We start from the raw sequence: 21,805 nt of genomic DNA, 5'->3' as shown, positions 1-21,805 counted from the left end.
TGAAAGGAACAATATTCAATTGTGAGTCTAAGTTGAATGCACACTGAGTTTAAGAGCATGTTTTTATCTCAGAAGTAGATTTTTTCAAATTCCAGGAAAGAACTCCAGCAACGATGAACTGACAATGATGAAAATGGGTATTTTGATGCATCAAACTCAATAATCAACACCTTTCCTGGTCTTCTAATGGATTTGCACACTAGTATATTTTCTTTCACTCAGATTCGAGTGTGGCATCAACAGTGGTATTTTGTTTTCCGTGATTGTGATCCCTCCACTTTCAGATTGCCACACATTGCCAGTTTTGTGACTCTGTGAGATTGTGAACTGGAGAACAGGCTTCCGAAGAAAAGAAAACACACATTCCCTTTCTTTGCGAATCTCGTGTCGAGTGTCAGCTCCGACGAAGAAGGGGATGTTTGCTGCATGAGTCACCGGGCCTCCTTCAAAGCCAGGCTGTTCCGCTGCAGCACTCTGGTGCCAGGGCTGGGGGCCTGAGCAGTGGAACTGGGGGAGGCTCTGCTGGGACCTGTTAGACAAGGCCAACCATTCACCTCCTCTCTGAAAGTTTAGCATTGTAAATTTCTATGGCAATTTCCCAATGTTGTGTTTTTTCTCTAGATTCGGCACTCATGCACCTTGTTTTCAATGTGCCTTCCCGTGGTTTTAACGTCTTACTCTAGTTGTCTACTCCGTTAGATACTAATTAGATAAGGTAATGTTGTTATTGTTATAATTCTGTAATTACTTTGAAACTTAAGAGTAGTAGGAGATTACAGTGCAAAAATGAAATGTTTATATGGGTATTGCATTACAGACCTAACAAAGCATTTAATCACCACGTTATCATAGTCTAGAGTAGTAGCTGTAGTTAAAATACATGAAAACACAGATAGTAGCTAGATAAACTAGTGATGTGTTGAAGAATGGCTTTCCCATTCTTCTAATGTATGCAAGAGGTTCTACACTCAGTGAACACCTTTGAATCAAAAAGTGTTCTGACTAGATCCTAACCCTAAAGAATTTGCACTTCAATGGTAAATGAATGGGGAAAAAAATAAACACGTAAAACGAACATACTAATCTTAAAAAATTTAAAAATCACTAAAGAACAAAAGATCAATGGGGACCATTTATTTTAAAGAATGCTCCTCAGGATGAAATGCAGATACTCCCTTTACAGTGCATTTGAGTCTATACATGGTTCAGTAGCACACAGCTTTGGGAACTATCCCTCTTCCGAGAGAGATTCACATTTTCCAATCCATTATCCTCGAAAGAAGAGGCTTACGGTAAGTAATCTTTCAATGGACAAGCAGGTGCCTAAAAATGAGTGCAGGATAGCTGCCTGAAAATATTAGAAGAAAAGAAATGCGAGCTTTGAGACAACACCCACGTCCTTCCACCCTCTGTAAGGCGTAAAAAAACATGTCCCCGGGTGATCACCATCAAAGAAAAAAGAAAAGAAAAGAACACGCAGATGTTCAGTCATCTGCTGCTATCCAGATATTATAAGAAAGACAAGGGATGAAAGTCATAGGGGCTAATTATACATTAAGAGTCTAGCCCCAGGCCATGGAAGCGCACTCACTAGCTAAATGCAAGCTCAAGTCCGGAAGGGCCATATGTGGGGTATTAGAAATTCATTTGCTGAAAAGGCCATCAACCATATTAGTGAAGGACACAAAAAGCAAGCGCTGCACATCCTGCGCAATTATTGCTCCCATTACTCGCTTTGTATCGCTTTTAAGATGGAGTATGCATGCGGCCTCATATACTCCACTCTTAATTACCAAGACCAGTAACTGCCCCCCTCCAATTAGAGCATAGACAGTTTATTAACTTTTCCATCTGCCCACAGGCACACACCAGATGGCGTCGAGACACTGTCTCTCTCAGCAATTATAAAGTAAGCATGTGTGTGATGTTTCATTAAAGTTTATTTTAGTGCTTTGTGGGTTTATTAAGCACTGGGCACAGTGAAAGGACGGTGTTTAAAGGGTCATGTTTTGGTACCCAACAGAGGTCAGTTTACTGGACACATTCACTGCAATGTCCCCTCTGCTACATTGTTTCCACCTGGCAAAACTAGGTCGACATAGACAAGAAATGTCTCGTTTGGCGACCTTATAGCACCCGCTCCAATTCCACATCCTGTAGCGGGTGGATGTCCGCCCATCGCCGGATGCTAACAAACCACGTTCAAAGGGGCGCATATTGTTGAGTCCCATCCATTAATCATCATCAAAATAGGAAATAAAAGAAAGACTATAGCTGCTGGCAACAGGCATGACTTGTATTTATCTAAGGTCTCTAAATATAGTCATGAATCTGCTCTTTGTAGTGCTAACTTTGCTTCACAGGCTGATCTTCCTGTGTGGCTCTGAATGCCATGGAAACAAATAAATCCAACAGTCAAATCCCACTGGTATCAAATTGGGAGGGAGAGGGCAGAACAGGGTTACAGTAAATTAAATGCGCCCTGCTGAAGAGGGCGAACATAAACAATTGAATCAAGCAACTGACCCACTTTCTACTGAATACCTTGTCCCTCACAGCCTCTGAAAGTCAGCCCTGCCCTCACATTCTAAAGACAATATGTATATATGGGTGGCAGACAGCTGCACTTCCATATCACAGCAATTACCATTATGTTTATTAAACTCCTGAACAGCTGCTTCAGGCAGCAACTGCCAGGCATGAAATTGGGAATCAATACAGTGAGGGAGGGAGCATATGGTGAGAGAAAGTTCTTGACAGAGCCTCATAAAGAAGATCCATAAAATTCAAGATCGTACTCCACAGTTGAGAGAACTAGAACAGAGATGGGGGAACATGGCTGTTGCAATTACTGCTGTAAATCACAGCTTGTTATGGTTAATAGTTTTACTCCCCCCAAACAGATAATTACTATAGGTATACTGTTTGGAGAATATCACAAAAATGTTTCTTAGAAGCTAAAAAATAAAGACTCTTTTCGCTCAGTCTCTGTACACTTCATCATAATACATATTTAATGATCAAGAAGGGAACATAATACATAATACTGAGGGAAAGTTAGTATAATCCGTTGAATGTGTATGGCTCCAGCAAATTTAAGATGCATTCTGCCAGCTTCCTTTTTTTAAACATTCCCCAAACGGGCATTTGTTCAAATCTACATATAAGGTCTTTACTTCTTCTGCTGGCTTTTTCCATCATTACTAAGAATTATATTCTGAGCTGTGTAGAATGGTCAAACAAAATAAAGCTGGAAAAAAGCAAAGCAAAACAGTTTTAATCAGGTATTATCAATCTTTAACCAGAATGTGAGTTTTTTTTTTTTTTTTTTTTTGCCTGTATCACAAACACTAATTACCCTCCGTCACACCTTCAAGGATTAAATGGATCTTCGAAACCTACCAATCAAAGCAGCTCTTATTTTCTTGTCACCACTGAACAGAGGTAGCTGGGGCAAAGGGTGGAAAATTCGGAAGCAGAACATTAGTAGGAGGGAAATTAAAGAGATACGCAATAGCCAAACTACTACAGACAAGCAGACAAAGGGACTATTGAAAGACCATACTGTCCAGAGGCCTTATTTAATCTCTGAACCCCCTGTATAATGAGAGGCTTTCTTCCCCCTATACCAGTAGGCCTCATCATATATAATCCTTACTATAGCATTAGAGAACTGTAGAATAATGACAGTTTAAGTTATGTCTCAGGCAGGCTTTTAAACTCCGATTCACCCTTCACCTCTGGCAATACACAGAAGGCAGCTTAGAGGAGGTTGAGGAGGGGAATCGAAATGAAAACACTCACTGTGCACAGTACAATTTTGCAAAGGGACAACTGCAAGGCCTGTGGCACAGAAAATGATTTTTTAATACAGTGATGTGTATCTCTCTCTGTGATTCTCGTTTAACATGCTATAATCAACCAATACTGACCTGCTTATCGCAATTACAAAATCCTGGTCTTAATGAATGCCTTGGAGTCAATAAATAGAGTTTAAATTGAGGTTTCTGACATGCTGCAAGAAACTGGCAAAGTTAATTTGCCTCAGAACATACTGAAGATAAAACCACTTTGTTATTCAAGGTGCCCCCAAAAACACCCAGCTACTAAGCCCAGAATCTGAGTTAATACATTCCACATACTTCGATAATGGACCATCCGAGTCTTTGTGTCCACTGTATTCCTGCACCCTACTTTCTAGATGTTGTGTATCTTGTATGCTTTGCCCCACTGGTTTGACCTATTGGATGTTCCACTTACCTTAAATAACTCTGACACCTGTTTTTGGAAGAGTGTCACAAAAGAGAATCCATATAACTAATTCATACAAATGTGAATAGCCTAGAGCTCTACTGATCATGTAAAAGGCACTCCAGTTTCGCTATCAAACCATTCAAAGGTAATCTTAAAAAAATAAATGAAACTGGCATTGGAGACACACTTTCTTTCTATGCTTTCCATGGAGATATTCCAGTCTCAGTTAAACAGTTTCAGTGCCCTGGGGGGCTGTAGTTTTATTCAGTTCAAGTCCTGACTGGCCTTCCCCAGCCACACAACTCTTCCAGTCTGGGGAAAACTCAGCACACCGTCTGCATACAGCTCACTGTTTTGGAGACGCATCAAAAGAAACTACGTTACTTTAGATGGCAGTCCACCCACCGGGATTTTTCAGGGATATCAGACACGCGTCTCAACTGACATGTCACAACACGAAATGGGGGATGACTGCTCTTTTATTTAGACTTTGACAGTTTCAACTTCTGAGCTGTGTCTTCATTCCCCATTGACCACATCCGCCCGTGTACACAGTTAAAGGATGATACCCTTGCTGACTGGAGGGTTCAAACCAGAACACTCATCCAGGTACTGACTAGACCCCCAGCCCTCTATGACAGCACCGATAAGGGGGATCAAAACGAAAAAAGCTTGTCTGGTGAAGGCACACTCCTCAAGGGCTCTGAAGGCGGAAAAACCAGACAGTAACAGCGAGGCAAACGCTGACTTGTATACCGTGACCCGACGTTTCTGAAGGAATCACGCAAGGGATTTCTTTTTACAAACAAGACGCACACTCAGTCTGCCTCTGTCATTAAAGTTGCATAAGCTGCAGATTAAATAATAGGTTCACCCAAGTCATTTACCAGGCTTTGTTATTTTGGCTTTCCATCTCCATGCTCAAACCACAGTTTAACCAAATTAAAGTGCAACAAAGCTAAACTAAATAGTTGTAAAGCATGCAGACATATAGTAAGTCAGGATAGAGCAAATGCTTGGAAAAAGGCATATTACTGTACACATATACTGTGGTAAGAGAGGTGGTAACATATAAAGGACATGGAGGCTATACATGTCTCTGACAATCTGACAAGCTCTGTTCTGGCAAATGTATAATCATTAACACATTTTCTTCTTAAAGGTTTGTCAAGGACCAGACGGTTAGGATTAAGAAATATCATAAATTAGTTCAATCACGTTTTGACAACTTGTTTTTTTTTTTCTTAACACTTAGAAAAGGTAATATTTTTTTGTAGTGGTTTTGAATGTCATGCTCTTAGTCGGACTTGTTCTCTATGTAGGTGGGCTGATGAAAGAATGACCTGGGCTCTGTAATTAAAGCAAACAAAGATAAACAGCACCAAGCCCTGCAAGGGAGATACAGTACCAGATATCCAACCATTCTGGACAGCCAATTACTGCATAAAAAAGGAAACAAAAACAGGACACACTGTGAGGTTGCTTACAATCCCTAAACTAGAAAGACGAGGAACCCTTCAGGCAGTTATTAGGGCATGAAGAAAAAAAAGACACGGTGGTGTATAAAAATAACTTGCATAATTTTATCCACTGAGAACTAATCAAAACAAGCCATAAAAATGCAGATATCAACTGGCCTTCACCAAGTACAGACTGGCGCTCTGTTTCACATCTGCCTGCCCTTTTGGGCATGTTTCAGCAAGTCACTCAGGCCTTTCAGCCCCAGCATTGTTAGACATTGTAATGAGCTGTATGCAGTTAAAAAAATAAAAGCTAAGCAAACATACAGGGCTCGCCTTTCATGGCTCTGTCAGCACACCTTTGAGTACACATCCGCTGGGTGTTTATTCTTCTTAAGTGTGTCGGAAGGAAGCAGGATTATGAACAAGGGGAGAAGAAAGGTGTCAGATTCTGTATTGCTAGTTTGAAAATTGGGCTGCTAACAGAAGGTCAAAAATGTGCTCTTTTGAAAACTTTAGGAAAACAAGTAAGAAGTTCCCATAATTTTCCCAGGGAAGTCCAAGAATCCTTTAAGTTTTATTTGTTTATGCTTGTGATTCACTCTTAAACAGATTATTTAAATACTCTTCATTTTTGTTGTCATAGTTGTATCAAACTTTGGCACAAAAGTATTAATTTTGGCCCATGGGGTAGCCTAAACATGAGTTGTACATTGTAAACAAACTCGGAATAAATTACCATGCTTTTTTGTTACATTATATACTAACAAATTGCATGGTCTTAAAAGCATTCGTGCAATGCATTCTTTCTGACATAAATACTAGTGCTTTTCAGTGTGTCATGACTTCTTTCAGCCCGATGACTAAGCACAATATTGCCCAAACAACACAGATGGTAGTAACCTACACTTACCCTTGAACACAAGCAAGATAAAACAGATTTTCTATGGGAGTGTCAGAGCAAGCAGTGGAGTATAGATATACAGGAAAAAATTAAGAGACCACTCCAAGTTCAGACATCAATGCTAAGTCGTCTCTTAATTTTTTCCAGAGCTGTGTGTGTGTATATATATATATATATATATATATATATATATATATATACACACACTCACCTAAAGGATTATTAGGAACACCATACTAATACTGTGTTTGACCCCCTTTCGCCTTCAGAACTGCCTTAATTCTACATGGCATTGATTCAACAAGGTGCTGAAAGCATTCTTTAGAAATGTTGGCCCATATTGATAGGATAGCATCTTGCAGTTGATGGAGATTTGTGGGATGCACATCCAGGGCACGAAGCTCCCGTTCCACCACATCCCAAAGATGCTCTATTGGGTTGAGATCTGGTGACTGTGGGGGCCAGTTTAGTACAGTGAACTCATTGTCATGTTCAAGAAACCAATTTGAAATGATTCCACCTTTGTGACATGGTGCATTATCCTGCTGGAAGTAGCCATCAGAGGATGGGTACATGGTGGTCATAAAGAGATGGACATGGTCAGAAACAATGCTCAGGTAGGCCGTGGCATTTAAACGATGCCCAATTGGCACTAAGGGGCCTAAAGTGTGCCAAGAAAACATCCCCCACACCATTACACCACCACCACCAGCCTGCACAGTGGTAACAAGGCATGATGGATCCATGTTCTCATTCTGTTTACACCAAATTCTGACTCTACCATCTGAATGTCTCAACAGAAATCGAGACTCATCAGACCAGGCAACATTTTTCCAGTCTTCAACTGTCCAATTTTGGTGAGCTTGTGCAAATTGTAGCCTCTTTTTCCTATTTGTAGTGGAGATGAGTGGTACCCGGTGGGGTCTTCTGCTGTTGTAGCCCATCCGCCTCAAGGTTGTACGTGTTGTGGCTTCACAAATGCTTTGCTGCATACCTCGGTTGTAACGAGTGGTTATTTCAGTCAAAGTTGCTCTTCTATCAGCTTGAATCAGTCGGCCCATTCTCCTCTGACCTCTAGCATCAACAAGGCATTTTCGCCCACAGGACTGCCGCATACTGGATGTTTTTCCCTTTTCACACCATTCTTTGTAAACCCTAGAAATGGTTGTGCGTGAAAATCCCAGTAACTGAGCAGATTGTGAAATACTCAGACCGGCCCGTCTGGCACCAACAACCATGCCGTGCTCAAAATTGCTTAAATCACCTTTCTTTCCCATTCAGACATTCAGTTTGGAGTTCAGGAGATTGTCTTGACCAGGACCACACCCCTAAATGCATTGAAGCAACTGCCATGTGATTGGTTGGTTAGATAATTGCATTAATGAGAAATTGAACAGGTGTTCCTAATAATCCTTTAGGTGAGTGTATATATATAATCTCAAATTTCCTCTGTAAAACTTGAGGTGAACTTTACCCATGTCAAAATCAGACAAAACTAAATGTATGATTCAATCTTCTTTTTTTGTGGTTTCCATAGGTTTGCAGTCACTTATAAACACCCCTCCCACGCCCTGCTTGCACTAGATTCCTCTAAACTGCCATCTTATCATGGGGAAGCAGTCCCGGAAAAATGTAGGCGCAGTCCCTGAAAGAGAGGCCGCCCCTCACATTAATGCCATCCTCTGATCTAACTCCTCTGAAGAAACGCCACTGTGGACAAACACAAAAGCTCTGTTCAGCTGCTGCCCAGTGCGGTATAGTACGTCAGTCTATCACATCTCGCTCTGATGTTCAGATGCATGCTTCTTGAGTTCAGCGTGGGATACGCAGACCACCCAAAAGCTCTTAAAGGCCAACTATTGCTCTTAACCCTCTGTCTTCCAGCCTAGCCTTTGGCCTCTGCCTCTCTCTCCGTGGCACTCGACATTGACCAAACACAAGAGCTCAGGGGGCAGGAAGTGCTGGACAACCGGTACGGGAATGTCTGAGGAAAGCCCTCGAGTACAGGTACTTCACACGACCAGTGACAGCACTTTAGAAACCTTGCAGTCAAACTAAGGCAAACTAAACCTGGGGACCAAACAGGGTGGACCGAATAAATACAATTTTAATACTTTAGTACACTGCGAAGGACAAGAACTTTGATAGTTTAAAAAAGGCAATAACTAATAACAAGTTGGCACAAATTGATACAGCTGTATTAACTGGTACTAACTACGGTGTGTCCTCATCACTTCTGTGATTTATTTGTTTTTAAAGGTTTATACAATTCTATTCCCGATCTTTCAGTCCTCTTTTGGGTAGACATTGATATCCTGTATGTGGTATTACAAACATCGTAACTGGTTCCAAGGCAGTATATTAAAAGAAAAACTGTACTGGAGCGATCATATGCTTTGAGATCAGAGTTCAAGAATGCTCATCAAGTGCAACACAACGCAACAGTGTCTTCAAGTAGAAAATGATGCTCCCCAATGCTCACTAGCCCCTTATGGAGCGGTTTTCAATTTTCATTTTTGTCCTTGTGACCGACTTCCGCCTGACCTCAGACGCAGTTCTAAACAAAAGCCCAGTGTGCACGCATTCCACTGGCATGGCTGAGGCACCAGAGAGAGATCATCTTTCTGACTCTGCCTGCACCCTGCCCTTCTGTGTGTAAATCACACGCAGGTGCCTTTATACTCAGTGCAGCCCGTTATTATTATTAATGCCAGTGTAAATACGAACACTCCCAATTTACAGCACCACAGGCTATTATATTTGAACTACTACGGCAGCATCACCGTTGGTATGTTACAAAAAGCAAAATATTCTGAAGGATTAACTAATGGCAGGGTGACTGATCTGATCTGAAAATCTTACGTGTACTTTTCTAATCTCTCAGATTCTTTGTTTTCCTTTCTTGTGCTATCAAGTTTCCTATTTCCCTCCCAGTTCTGCCGAGTTTGGTTTCTTTTCAAAGAATATAGAAGGTCTCGTAACTTATCCATGTGTTCAGATTGGCTACCTGTGCGTTTTCTGAAAATACCAATTTGATTTGTAAATTTGTAAGATGTAAAAAAGCACCTTTACGCTGTTAACTTCAAAAGGAGTTAAACCCACATAAAACAACAGTTCCACAGGAGAATGCACAATGTTAGATCTTACAGTACCACAAGCTAGCCAACAAATATAAGGAAATGTAAACAAGCTTTTTTTATTTTTCTTTCAGCCTTGTAACATTTCATATCTCACTTTCACTTACAATATTATTTGAATTTAATTCTCAAACGTTTTTCTCAAATGCAATACAATTTGATGGGGATGCAGGATATTGTAACACAAATTTACTTCCCATGTAAGCTTCCTAGCAGATTGCTTCTAAACCCACATGGTACGGTGAACAAATAGAAACCTAATAAGCAAAATCTACACTGAAACACTAATAAACTGCATCATATACATAAGGGCCACGTTAAATAACAGTAAATTCTGTACAATGGCATTCCTTTAAGCTCTTCAGGCAGTAGCTAGGAGGAATGCAGGTTTAAATGAGTCCGGGCGAGATCTGGATCACTTCATCTCTAGGATTGTGTCAAGTTCACTGCAGTCACAGATTCTCAATGACAATGACAATGTTTTCCCATCTTATTTGTGTTTTCCATTAGAATGGTACACAAAATAAAACACGTCCCTACTACTGATGGACACTTATGTTTTTAAATCAGCAAACATATGAAAACTGATTTACTACAACCACTTTTATTTTTTCTCCCTAGAGGTCAATGAAGTTGTTTCCAAGAACACACCACTAAAAATAAACAATTTTTTCTGTCTGATATCCGACAGTCTACTTCCTTTTCTTTGGTACATGGACAAATAACATGCAGTTAAAAGGGCTGATAAGGCCACCTCCACAGGCTCCGCGTTCAGGCCGGAGCCTAATACACGTTTCCTTAGCAACAGTGTCCACACATATACCTGAGGTAGACGAAGGCTGGTGACGGGAGAGAAAGGGTACGGAGGGTGGTCATTTATATTTCGCTTTTAAAAATTGTGTTCTGCCCCAAATTCCCTAGCAAAGCATAGAAGCCGGACTAGCAGAGGATGGGTGCCTCAAGCGCAACAGGAGGAATGTTGGGCTGCAATCCTCTGGCATTCCTTGGCAGGCATGCGGACAGTTGTCTCGTCACGCCCAGCATTATTCTTGGCAGGATTCGTACTGAGAGGGCTCTGTGCTGGGGACCACAGTATGCCACATGGCACCGAAACCTGCTGGTGACCTGCTTACCAAGTGAAGGTGCTAATGCATCAGAGGGTTTTCATCTCCTCGTCAGTTTGTCTTGTCTCCCTGCTGCTGCACCACTGCACCCCAGCCCAGGCCCTCAGACAGAGCCCCACACTCTCACACCCTAGGTCTAGCTTGTGTTCACTTTATGATTCAGCCTGTTACAATAGTTCTTGTGGAGACAGAGGAAAGCCAATTAAGACAAGATGCCTAACAGAAACTGTTATTCCTGGTTGACGTGGATACGTAGGGAGGGGTAAACAAGGTGACTAATTTTGTCAAGCGGTTATTCAGTGGGTGTAATTTATATCCCATTTTGTTTTTAATATTATTAATACTCAGGGTTAGAAACTGACAGGTTTGGGCATATTTGGAATCAGAAAAATTATAAACGAGGCATATTTAAAGTTCATAAAAGTCTATAATAAGCTAAATAGAATCCATGAGCATGCCTTTGTGGATGCAAATCTTTTGGAAGCACTGTTTTCTTCTTTACTTTCTGCTGAAGTAAATCAAATTGAGACACACATGCTTTGGGGAATTCAATTGTATAATCACACACAAAAATAAAGGTCTGAAATGACACCATCTGTGCCATCATTGTAAATGCAAAACTTATAATTTTCTAAACAAAGCTTTTGAAGGGTCCTGGTCATCAGTAATATGCAGGGGAAAAATGCAGTTCAGAGGCATTGGAGAGACATGTCATGTAAATGTTGAGGCCAGGAAAAGCAAAGTAATTACACCTTTCAGATTTCAGAGCAAGACCTGGTTCATTTGCAGAAACCTCCTTCCATAAAAGCACTGAGCAGGTTAACTAGACCAGTTGCCGAAATGCTTGGAACCCCCTCAACTGAGCTCCTCCATTCCAAGCTTCTTAACAGCGTACTTTTACAATGACAGACTGAGTATCACAAGAATCACATTTGATACATACAGTACAGCTGTATGAGCAACTTTTTACATTCGTAAAATATGACAAGGAACATTAACAACCTCACTACTATTTTACACTGAGTTTTCCAACATTTACAAATGAACTGCAGAAGCCTGTAATATACACAATACTGTAGACTTCTGTCATTAGTCAGCCCCTTGTGGATGTATGAATGACATTTTTGGCATCTACTATTCTTACAGTAAGGAACATGTACATAAACAGCTTAAAAGAATCCCTGGCATTCAACTACTACAAAAGTGAAACCTCAAAAGTATAAATACTTCAAATGAATGGAATTTATCCTCCTTTGGAGAAACTGTTGGAGACATGTTTAACCACTATGCTGCTCTCATACAAAACAAGAAATCCTGGCTTTTCTACTCACTATGGATATATTGGGCGATACTGTCAACGTGTTCTGGTGAAAGTGAAAGGTGAATAGAGATAGTGAAACTGTGTCTTCAACAGTGCAGCTCCGCATTGAATGAACTGTGACTCTATGGTTTCTAGCTTTCTTATCTTCTGTGGTGGCACAGCACCTCCTGATGTCCAAACATAGATTTACTCGCTCAGTATTTCATTCTAAAGACTCTCACTGCTGCTTTCAAAACATAAAAAAAAAAAAAAAAAAAAAATGTAAATTCAAATTAGGAGATAGATGATTTCTAATTCTATAAACTACGATTAAAATCCAATATTGTATATACAGTCATTTATAAAAGCAAAACTCAAACTGCAAATACTAGTGCTAGTTAAAGGTGCTCATACTACTAACATATGCACTATTTATAGACATAAATAGACACACATTCATCCATATAAAAGGTTATATTAGAAGGGAAACTTTTTGAGTTTGAAAATTTACAAGAATAAAATGACTATTTTTGATGAGGATATAATGTTAATTATTTAAAACCAAGTCCATTAACAAGTATATTTTGCAAACAGTATCTCCATTTCATGTGATAAGATCCTTCAAGATGTTTCAAGTTTAAAAAACTATCAGTAACTGATGAATGAAAGCTTACCCTACTACAGCTATTATGCAACACAGCTCTCAACTCACAGTGCCCTCTAGTGTCACAAACAGCACTACACTAGACATGCACATTTTTAGTTTTAGTATATTCATGTTACTTTATATTCATAGTCTCTACCTACAAGCCCCATTCCTTGAAGGACAAGGATTTTTCATGATCAAAATATTTGGCCATTTAACACTTAAAAAAATAATGTATTTTTTTCACTTGTACTTTTGACCATTACCCCCCTGATCAAAGTCTCTCACACTTACCCATAGTGAGTGCTGAGGAAACCCCCCAGAGAGGATCCCGTGATCATGCCAATCCCAAAGCACAGGCCCAGCTTGCCCAAAGCATCCGTCCGCTTCTCTGGTTCCGTCAGGTCAGTCACCACCATTTGGGCTCCTGCAAGGAGGGACATCCCGTCAGCCGCACAGGAAAGGGACTAACACTATCCATGTATGGCGGCAATGGCGTAAAAACTGTACAACCACACAGCTGACACAAGGGCAAGTCAATGCATAAGCTCTGCCCAACCAGTTGTGTATATCTCCTATCAAAGCACATTGGCACGCTGCTGATGACAGTGGCGTGTGTGAGGAGTCTTTGCATCTGTGCTGTGCTGTGCTGTGCTGTACCTGGCAGGATGTGCATGAAGACAGCGGGCAGCTTGTGGATGAAGAGAAGCGGCACGCTGTTGGTGAAGCCTAGGAGCAGGAAGTACATCACTGACGCCAGGCAGGATGTGGCCAGGGCCATCCGCGCCCCAAAAATATCCGCAAACCTGTCAACAACCTCCACATCAATTCCCCTCGAACAGAGACAGAGACCTCCTAGAGCTCAACCTCAACAGCATCAAATGCAATATAAATATAATATATATGTGTATAATTGCTGGTGATATTCTTTAATCCACTACAGTAGTGGTCAAAATGCAGAACCATACATTCAGACATGAGAAGCAGATCTTCTGGCCTATTGGTACACAGAAAAGTCATATTCTGTAGAGTACTTCTTAAGTCAACCTAACAGGGCAAAGCGGCTATTGAAACACTTCTGACAAGTAGGGCATGTTGTTAAAACAATCAAAGAGTGCTGTAGCAAGATATGGGTCCGTATGAATGTTTAGAGTAGAAGTTGTTGATTTAAGTGCAAAGGTATTACTGGCAATTGAGCACTCAGGTCTTAATCTGAGATCATGTGTGAGCAGTGTGAGTGTGGCTCAAAGTCATGTCTCAAAGTGGGAGCATTATTGAACTGTATTTAAGTGAAAACCATTCAACAGAGTCCGTTTGGACATTTGCAGGTAAATGACGTGATGAAACAATGAATTGTCCAACAGTACTCACAGCGTGCTTTTGTTGTTACAAGCTATGCCATGAAAACATTTAGTCTTTTTAAATCATAACATGAATTTTCCAATGCAATTCAGTTATAAATAATAGGACTGAACAGTACAAGAAATGCACATTCACAGACCTCCCCTAAAACTGTTTCAAAAGACTGATCTATTGTAGGAGTATGGGAGTCGGTATCTCATTGAACATCATTGTCTTCTCTCAACATATTGAAAGGAGACTATACTTTCTTAAAAAGGTGTCAGTTAACACAAAGTAACAAATGGTAAAATTTATGAAACAGGAATAGACATATAAAATATATTACTTACCTGCCAAATAAAGGCCCACCTAAAAGCTGAATTACTCCTACAGTGGTCTGCAGATATCCAAACCACAGTGTGTCCATCCCCAGCCTCTTGGCCAAATACTGGAACAATAAAACACCACTATAACATTAAGAAACAATGTAGAAATGACTCTCAAACTGGCTGGTAAGGTAGATATAAGGTGTATATAATTTACTTTCTGTGGCGGTACTACACCTAGTGAGGTGCATTTGACCATAAAACAGAAGATATATTCAGACAATGCTACTCTAGCAAAACATTAAACATAAAAACACTGACCTCACATACACAAAGTAAGAACCAGTAACTCCAACAGGATATATTCTACTTCCTACACTTTCACTTCCCATTAAACCTTGAGAACAGTCCACACAGAATACAATAAAACAGCAAGTCAATGAAATAAAACTAACACAATTGGAGAGACAACTCAATAAATCAATTAACAACATGTACATGCAATGTCAGAGTCAATAACAAGAATAAAGCTACCAGCTATTTGTGGTTTTTTGGGCTGGGTTGCACCAGGTTGCGGTTTTATTTATTTAATTATTTTTAATTAATTAATTAGTAAGTCTCACTAACAGGAGTTATAGAAAACTGGAGGAACATCCAGGTGATCTCCAGCACTGTGATAATGTAGGTGATGAAAATAACTTTCTGCATCTTTACAGTTTTCTCAGGACCCAGCTGAGGTTCAGTCAGATGTCAAGGATGCTAGACACACAAAAAACAACAATAAAAAGGGTTATAAAGTACTCAAATCTGGTCAATGTCCTGTGTCCTGAAGTAGTGCTAATATTTCTTGATAAATAAATTGTAAATACACAGTTTGGCATTTTAACGTGGAATTTTAAAAATATGTATTCTTCACAGTCATTGAGGCATCCAAATAATCCATATTTTTACTCATAAGTGTATTATTGTTATAATTAATATACATAAACAGTGCATAAGTTAAAATTACATGTTTTCTTGGAAAAACAAGTGAGATACAGTGGGCAGTTTGCTGAACTTCAACCCAGATGCCTAGTTCACAATTATAAATGTATTCACAGCGCTTCACTTTTTCCACATTTTTGTTATGTTACAGCCTTATTCCAAAGTGAATACTTATGTACATGTGCTTTTTTTATTTTTTTATTTTTAATGAATTTGCAAAGATTTCAAACAAACTTCTTTCACATTGTCTTTATGGGGTATTGTTTGTAGCATTTTGAGGAAAATAATGAATTGAATCCATTTTGGAATAAGGCTGTAACATAACAAAATGTGAAGACTTTCCGGATGCACTGCATACAAACCCCTGGCTTGGTCGAGCTAGTTGGCCATCTGCACTTGAACACAGTAAGCGGTGCCACACTGCGCTCCGTCACATGCAAGCGCACTGCATGGGAGGACTTTGTTCTCAAGGTAGAGATGAGCACTTTCAGGTTTTAAACCAGGTCGCTTTAATGTATGATATTAACTCTCAGTACAAAGCCTGTTAACCTCTATCCTCGTATAAATAGTTATGTTCTTGCAGATATCATGCACACATTAGAAATTTCACTCGAAAGAAGCAAAACAAAAAGCAAACGTTTCAACTTCTATATAATACCAAGGCTAACAGATATGAAGACAATGGAGGATTGTGCCAACTTTTCTCTTGATTTCTGGTGAATCCCACTGGCTGTGATGCAGTGGTTCAGGTAACTGATAATACTGCACCTGCATTTCTCCTCAATAGACAGACATTATAACTGGGCCAGTTGAAGTGGGTTCTCCTGGTGATTTAGTGCTGATGTGACTGCGTTTAACTGCAGCACAGCTCCTTGCGCTCTGCTAACATGTAGACTTGATTGCAGATTTGCACTTTTGTTTGCCCCCCCCCCTGCCGGTTAAAGTCCTTATTTCAATTTCTCAACAATCTTGCAAATTAAAATGCACAAGTCTCAGAGCTCATTTTGAACAAACACCGAATACACGTCCTAATTTCAAACATATACGACAGTAACTATATGCATGGGTTAGTGCTCAGGATAAAACACGGTCACACACTTACCTTGTCTACCAGTCAGACTCAGTTACCACTGCGGACAAAACAAAACTGTGTGTATACGGCGATGGTTACATTTAGGTATGTATAGCAACATAATACAATCTACTCTTACGATCAGAATGACGTTTAACTTAGATCACACACACACAAGAAATAACTATTCGTCTACTTAATTATTTGCGATACATGTATGGCTGCTTTCTCAGCTTTGAGTCAAACACAGCCCACCTGGAGGACTTCCTCTGAACACTGCAAATGAACTTCCTTATATTGCACAACAAGTGGGATTATACTGTAGATTCATGGAAATCAGAAATTTATTTCATGCAGCGGCTGCTCCATAGCTGTTGTAAAGAATGCAAATATGTTTTTGAATTGCAAGCTGTAACATACATGGATTATTATCATTATTATTATTAACGCAAATAAAAAATGCTTCGTTTTGCACACTTACTAAACCTGCTTTGAGGACACATTTTCGTAAACTATATTAATAATATGAATATTTTTTTTAAACAAACCGGACATTGCATGAATACATGACACGTTTAAAACAGTAGTGCACATTTCACTATGCTCTGCGCATAGGGTACTGCACATGCGCAGACAGAACTGCAAATATGTAAACGATATAGAACGAGCGCAGACATGAATTCTAAGCGTAAAATAAAAACCGTAAGTATTGGTTTGCACGTACAAGTTGTATTTCTGTGCTCTCTAATTTTGACAGTGAATTCACTCCATAATAGGCGGCGATCTTCTGATTACTGCCGAGCAGTCGTTGAGGATCCGGAGTGTGTTGCTCAGGAAGAATCGGCATGTGCGTGTCATGTGCTAGATTTCAGGGGAATAGAGATGGAGAGATCAGTGTATTGTGAGGAGGAGAAGGAGGAGGGAAAGAAGAGATCACATTTAGAAAGGTTCAGCTTGAGTTCATGTGAGTTCATCCAGTAGGAGACAGCAGAGAAACAGGAAGAGATGTCAGAGGGGAGGGGATCAGAAGAGGGAAAAGATAGGAAGATCTGGGGCATCATCTGCATAGAAGTGGTAGGAGAACCCATAGGATGCAATGAGGGGGCCAAAGGGGTCCCAGGACAGAGCCTTGGGGCACCCCTATTTTTGGATCCACACCATGTCACCTGTGCAGCCACTGAGGTAGGAGGAGAACCAGGGCCAGTGATTCCAAGGTTGGGATGGGAGGATGGGGGATGAAGTGATTGACAGTGTCGAAGGGAGCAGAGAGATCAAGGACGATTAGGGCAGAGGAGAGGAAGGCTAATCGAACAGAGTTGAGGGAGTCAGTGACCGCTAGGAGAGCAGTTTCAGTGGTGTGAGCAGTTTGGAAGTTAGATTTGCAGAGGGTCCGGGAGTGAGTAGTGGGATAGAAATGCAGAGAGCTGATAGTAAACAGCCCGCTCTAGGGTTTTCGAGAGGAGCAGCAGTCACCTGGAGGAGGCGAGAGGGGAGAGGGTCAAGGGCACATGTGGTGGGTTTGTGGCCTTGAAGCAGAGAGAAGGACTCAGAGTCAGAGAGGGATGAGGAAGAACAGAATGATGGTAGGTTGAGTTTGCAGATATCAGTGATTTTAGAGATGAAGGAGGCAGAATCATCCGCAGAGATAGAGGTGGGGGCGGGGGAGGAGACGGTGGAGAAACGTTTGCAGGGGTTATTGTCATAGGATTCAAAAAAATGATTGAAAGTAAGACTTTTTGGCTGAGGTGAAAGGAGAATGTAGACATAAGACATAAGGCCTCTTCCGTTTCTTTTTTTCTGTTTCAGACTATTTTTTTCTGTTGCCATCAAGAGAGCTAAATATAGAAATAGAAATGTAGAACGTAACATCATCAACAAGTGTCACATCGCTCTTCTTCATTCAGTTAACATGAATGATTATTTTATGTATCAAGAGATAAAATATGTATTATGCCCAGAAATGTAAAGTGGACACTAAATAGCCTGCCTAGCATCATGTGGGATTAATAATATTAAAAATAATGATTACCATTGAATCATTTTTTGTGTACATTTTAAGCACTGAAGTTAATGTTTAAAAAGAAGGATGGTAACACTTGTTGTGTAACAAGCAGTACGATTGCATGTCATCCATCAAATGCATGTCATATAAATTATTTCCCCCGTTTATATGACCAGTAGAACTCTGTGGTGATATTGAAATGTCTGTAAAATCACAAAGTCAAAAACTACAAGCCCAGTATTTACAGTTCACTGGCAGAAGTTCAAAAATAGAATAATATACAGTAGAGTTGTAAGAAATGAAACATCACATTGATACTTTTGCAAATATTCTGAAGACTTGAATGATGTCACCCTGGCCCCTTTAAGCAAAAAGAGACTGCTTACTTGGGTTAGTTGAGCACTGACCCATACTTAAAACATTGCAGCACACACACTACCAAAATAAAAAGTAATGTGTGAAAATGAGAAATTGCAGAAACGCACAGACGGGAACAGAACAGAACCTGCCGTTCTATCTAGAATTCAAATAAAAATGAAAGCCAGACAAAATCAGTCTGTAAAGTTTTAATTTAGTGCTGTACAATGATTGAGCACAAAATCTTGAATCGCAACATTTTTTTTTATTATTATTTGTACAAGGAATGTCAACTCAACCTTGTGGAAAAATGTATAAAAAGCAGAGATAGCATCTTCTCTAAAGTGGGAAGATTTTGATCCTGCCAGCTACACAACTAAAACATCGACTCCTCTCATGCAGGTGATTTTGAAGCAGACGGGATGAAATGAGTAAGATCCGTCCCAATCTCATGTTTCCATATCTAGTGATTTTACTTTGCAGCAGTGTACCCCTCCTACACACATAAATTCCCATCCCCCCTTTCCCATATTTGTCTCTCCACTCAATTTGATTAAAATTAAATTAATACCTGTACAGACTTCATGTTGAGTGAACGGGACCCCCCCACCGACATCACTGTCACATCTTTCAGTCAAACAACTCTCGTCACCCCATGCTTCCCACCGTTGAGTCTGGGGCTCAGCTCAGCCAGTCTCAGCCTTGTGTTATGCACTGGCTTGCTCAGAATTTGTCACTGTCACGTTTTTAGCCGAATCAACCTGAAATTTTTATATTGCCTTCAACAACACGGACACAAAAGGCCTATCTGTTGTGCTTGGTAATCTTTGGCTTTGTCAGTCAAACCAGGGAGACTTTTTTTTTTTCTTGACAGCCACCTCCTGTCACTGTAGATCAAACTTACACTCCATATTAGGCTTGAGACTTAGAAGAGCCTCCCTTAAAAATGGACTATGTCTCCCATAGTATATGATTGTTCACAATGGCTACACAGTTCACTGAGAAAGACAAGAGCGTGAAATAACAGCATCTAACTCATCCCTGGACTGCAGGAACTACTAGCGCCACGTGAAAAAAACCCAATTGACACTGCCATGTTACTAAATATATCTGACGTATAGATTTAAAACTTGTAAACATGTACTCTTTCTTGTTGTTGTTCTTAAGGATTATAAATACTGTTTTGGTAAGTCATCATTATTAAAAGACCCGACCTACTTTGTATGTACACACATTAATATAAAACACACAATTGCACAATGGAAGTCCGTTTGTAGTTTGTTTTTCTTCGTTGTTTCTTGTTTTTGTTTCATGTTTTTCTTTTTCTTCTTTTGGCTTTAGCGTTAAGGCCCACAGTTTAAGTGGAAAGGGGGGGAGAGAATTAAATATTTTGTTATTTTCTTACACAAGAGGCCTCAAAACAATATTGCAAAGGGAATATATAAAAGTGCACACATCCACTACTACAGTGAAGGAATATCGAATTTTCCTGCCACACGTTTAGAAAACAACATTTATTCTTTTTTGTTTTTGTTTTCCTCTCTCAAAAGTGCTTGGTGCCTCGTCTGACTGTTCTACTGGCATTCCAGATCTGATTGGTGGTGGCTGTGTTTTTTAAATTCTTTTTGTTTATTGCTGTGCAGGAGTGCTTCTCTTCATTTGAAGACATAGTTGATGAAGAGCTGGAACAGCAGCAGGATGCACAGAATAAGGCAGTGATGGCTGCTCACTGCAATGGTCTCCCAAGAGTTTCTTTGCCGGAACAATTGTTGGCTCAGGGCACACAGGTTTCTGGTGAGAAATAGAAAAGGAAAAGGAGACACAGAAATATAAACTATTAAAGTACTTGAAAGTACTAGAAATAATCCCTGCCCCCTATCCTGTATTTCCTGTATTCTATGGATGAATATAGCATTATTCTTTTGCATTAGATTTGTTGCATTTGTGCTTTCTATGTAACATGAAACACTTAGTGAATGATTTCCCTTTTAAGTTGTCTTGAATAAGTTCATAGGTCATGTACCAAGTGTCTCATTGTATAAAAGATGACAATTTATGCAGTTTGAGTGAGTACACTGAAAAGCAAAGCTGACTTATTAAATATTAATCAAAAACAATTTAACAATCAACCCCCTTCTCTCTCTGAAAATGTTTTGGTCCATGATCTGCTGTAACTGACCTACAGTAGTCGAGCAGTGTTATGCTAGGCTAGATAACATAAGGAAAATGTTTATTTAAAAAAATGTAGATCCTGTGAAACTGGCACCACTGGCCTTTAGATGTCCTGACATAAAAAAAAACCTTGCTGTTTACTGATACACAATCTTGATACACAAGAAAAGAGGTATAGGAATGTTTGGAAATGCTGCTCTGTGATTATAATTGTAATTTTAATTATAAAGTTATAATATTTATCAATGCAATATCAAGATGCAGTTTTAAACCAGTTAATCTTGACTGCTGGAGAACCCCAGAACATACTTCTGAATGTCCTGCTGAGTTTTCTGTATTGATGCTAAAGAAGCCTCTAGTTCAGCGATGTCCTTGACTTCCCTGTTACACCTGGTGCACTGGGCCATGAAACCTGAGGGCAAAGCGACAGTTTACTCAGACGGCTGAAAAGGCAGTTCTTCACAAATCCACATATATATTGTATATATAAATATATATATATATATCATACATGAATTATGTATTTTTAGCTGGCAGACATTTTTTCCATAGTGGAGAATTAAGAGCAGGCATGTGCCAGCTAGTCCGGGAGGGGGGGCAGGAGGCTATACCTTCATTGTCGGAGGACTCGTGGGGGGGCTCGGGGGTGGTGCTGCTGCTTTCTGTGTTCTGGCTGCAGCTGGATGGCTGGCTGCTTGTCTTCCTACGCTGACCCTCAGCCTGGGC

General features: G+C 40.1%; 2 protein-coding genes across 4 annotated transcripts in view; both read right to left on the bottom strand.

Moving 5' to 3' along the window:
• Positions 1–17,427, bottom strand: part of slc67a1 (solute carrier family 67 member 1) — a 43,216-nt gene extending 25,789 nt beyond the window's left edge. The window contains exons 1-5 of one of the 2 annotated variants that reach the window (XM_066701114.1): positions 17,273–17,427; positions 15,120–15,251; positions 14,517–14,614; positions 13,486–13,631; positions 13,120–13,252 (exon numbers count right to left, since the gene is read on the bottom strand). In XM_066701114.1, coding sequence (XP_066557211.1) covers positions 13,120–13,252; positions 13,486–13,631; positions 14,517–14,614; positions 15,120–15,200 — 458 coding nt within the window. In that variant the 5' untranslated portion in view covers positions 15,201–15,251; positions 17,273–17,427. Of the gene's footprint in view, positions 1–13,119; positions 13,253–13,485; positions 13,632–14,516; positions 14,615–15,119; positions 15,252–16,578; positions 16,839–17,272 lie in introns of those variants that run through there. The other variant, XM_066701113.1, reaches the window with a different exon arrangement.
• A 1,674-nt stretch (positions 17,428–19,101) lies between these two features.
• The window catches only part of osbpl5 (oxysterol binding protein-like 5), a 96,169-nt gene continuing 93,465 nt past the window's right edge, over positions 19,102–21,805 (bottom strand). For both annotated transcript variants that reach the window (XM_066701111.1, XM_066701112.1), the window contains 3 exons: positions 21,691–21,805; positions 21,389–21,491; positions 19,102–20,698 (listed from right to left, as the gene is read on the bottom strand). In XM_066701111.1, coding sequence (XP_066557208.1) covers positions 20,563–20,698; positions 21,389–21,491; positions 21,691–21,805 — 354 coding nt within the window. In that variant the 3' untranslated portion in view covers positions 19,102–20,562. The remainder of the gene's footprint in view (positions 20,699–21,388; positions 21,492–21,690) is intronic.

Source organism: Amia ocellicauda, chromosome 4, assembly GCF_036373705.1.
Source record: "Amia ocellicauda isolate fAmiCal2 chromosome 4, fAmiCal2.hap1, whole genome shotgun sequence".
Classification (NCBI taxonomy): Eukaryota; Metazoa; Chordata; class Actinopteri; order Amiiformes; family Amiidae; genus Amia; species Amia ocellicauda.
This window is presented reverse-complemented; position numbering and strand designations above follow the sequence as displayed.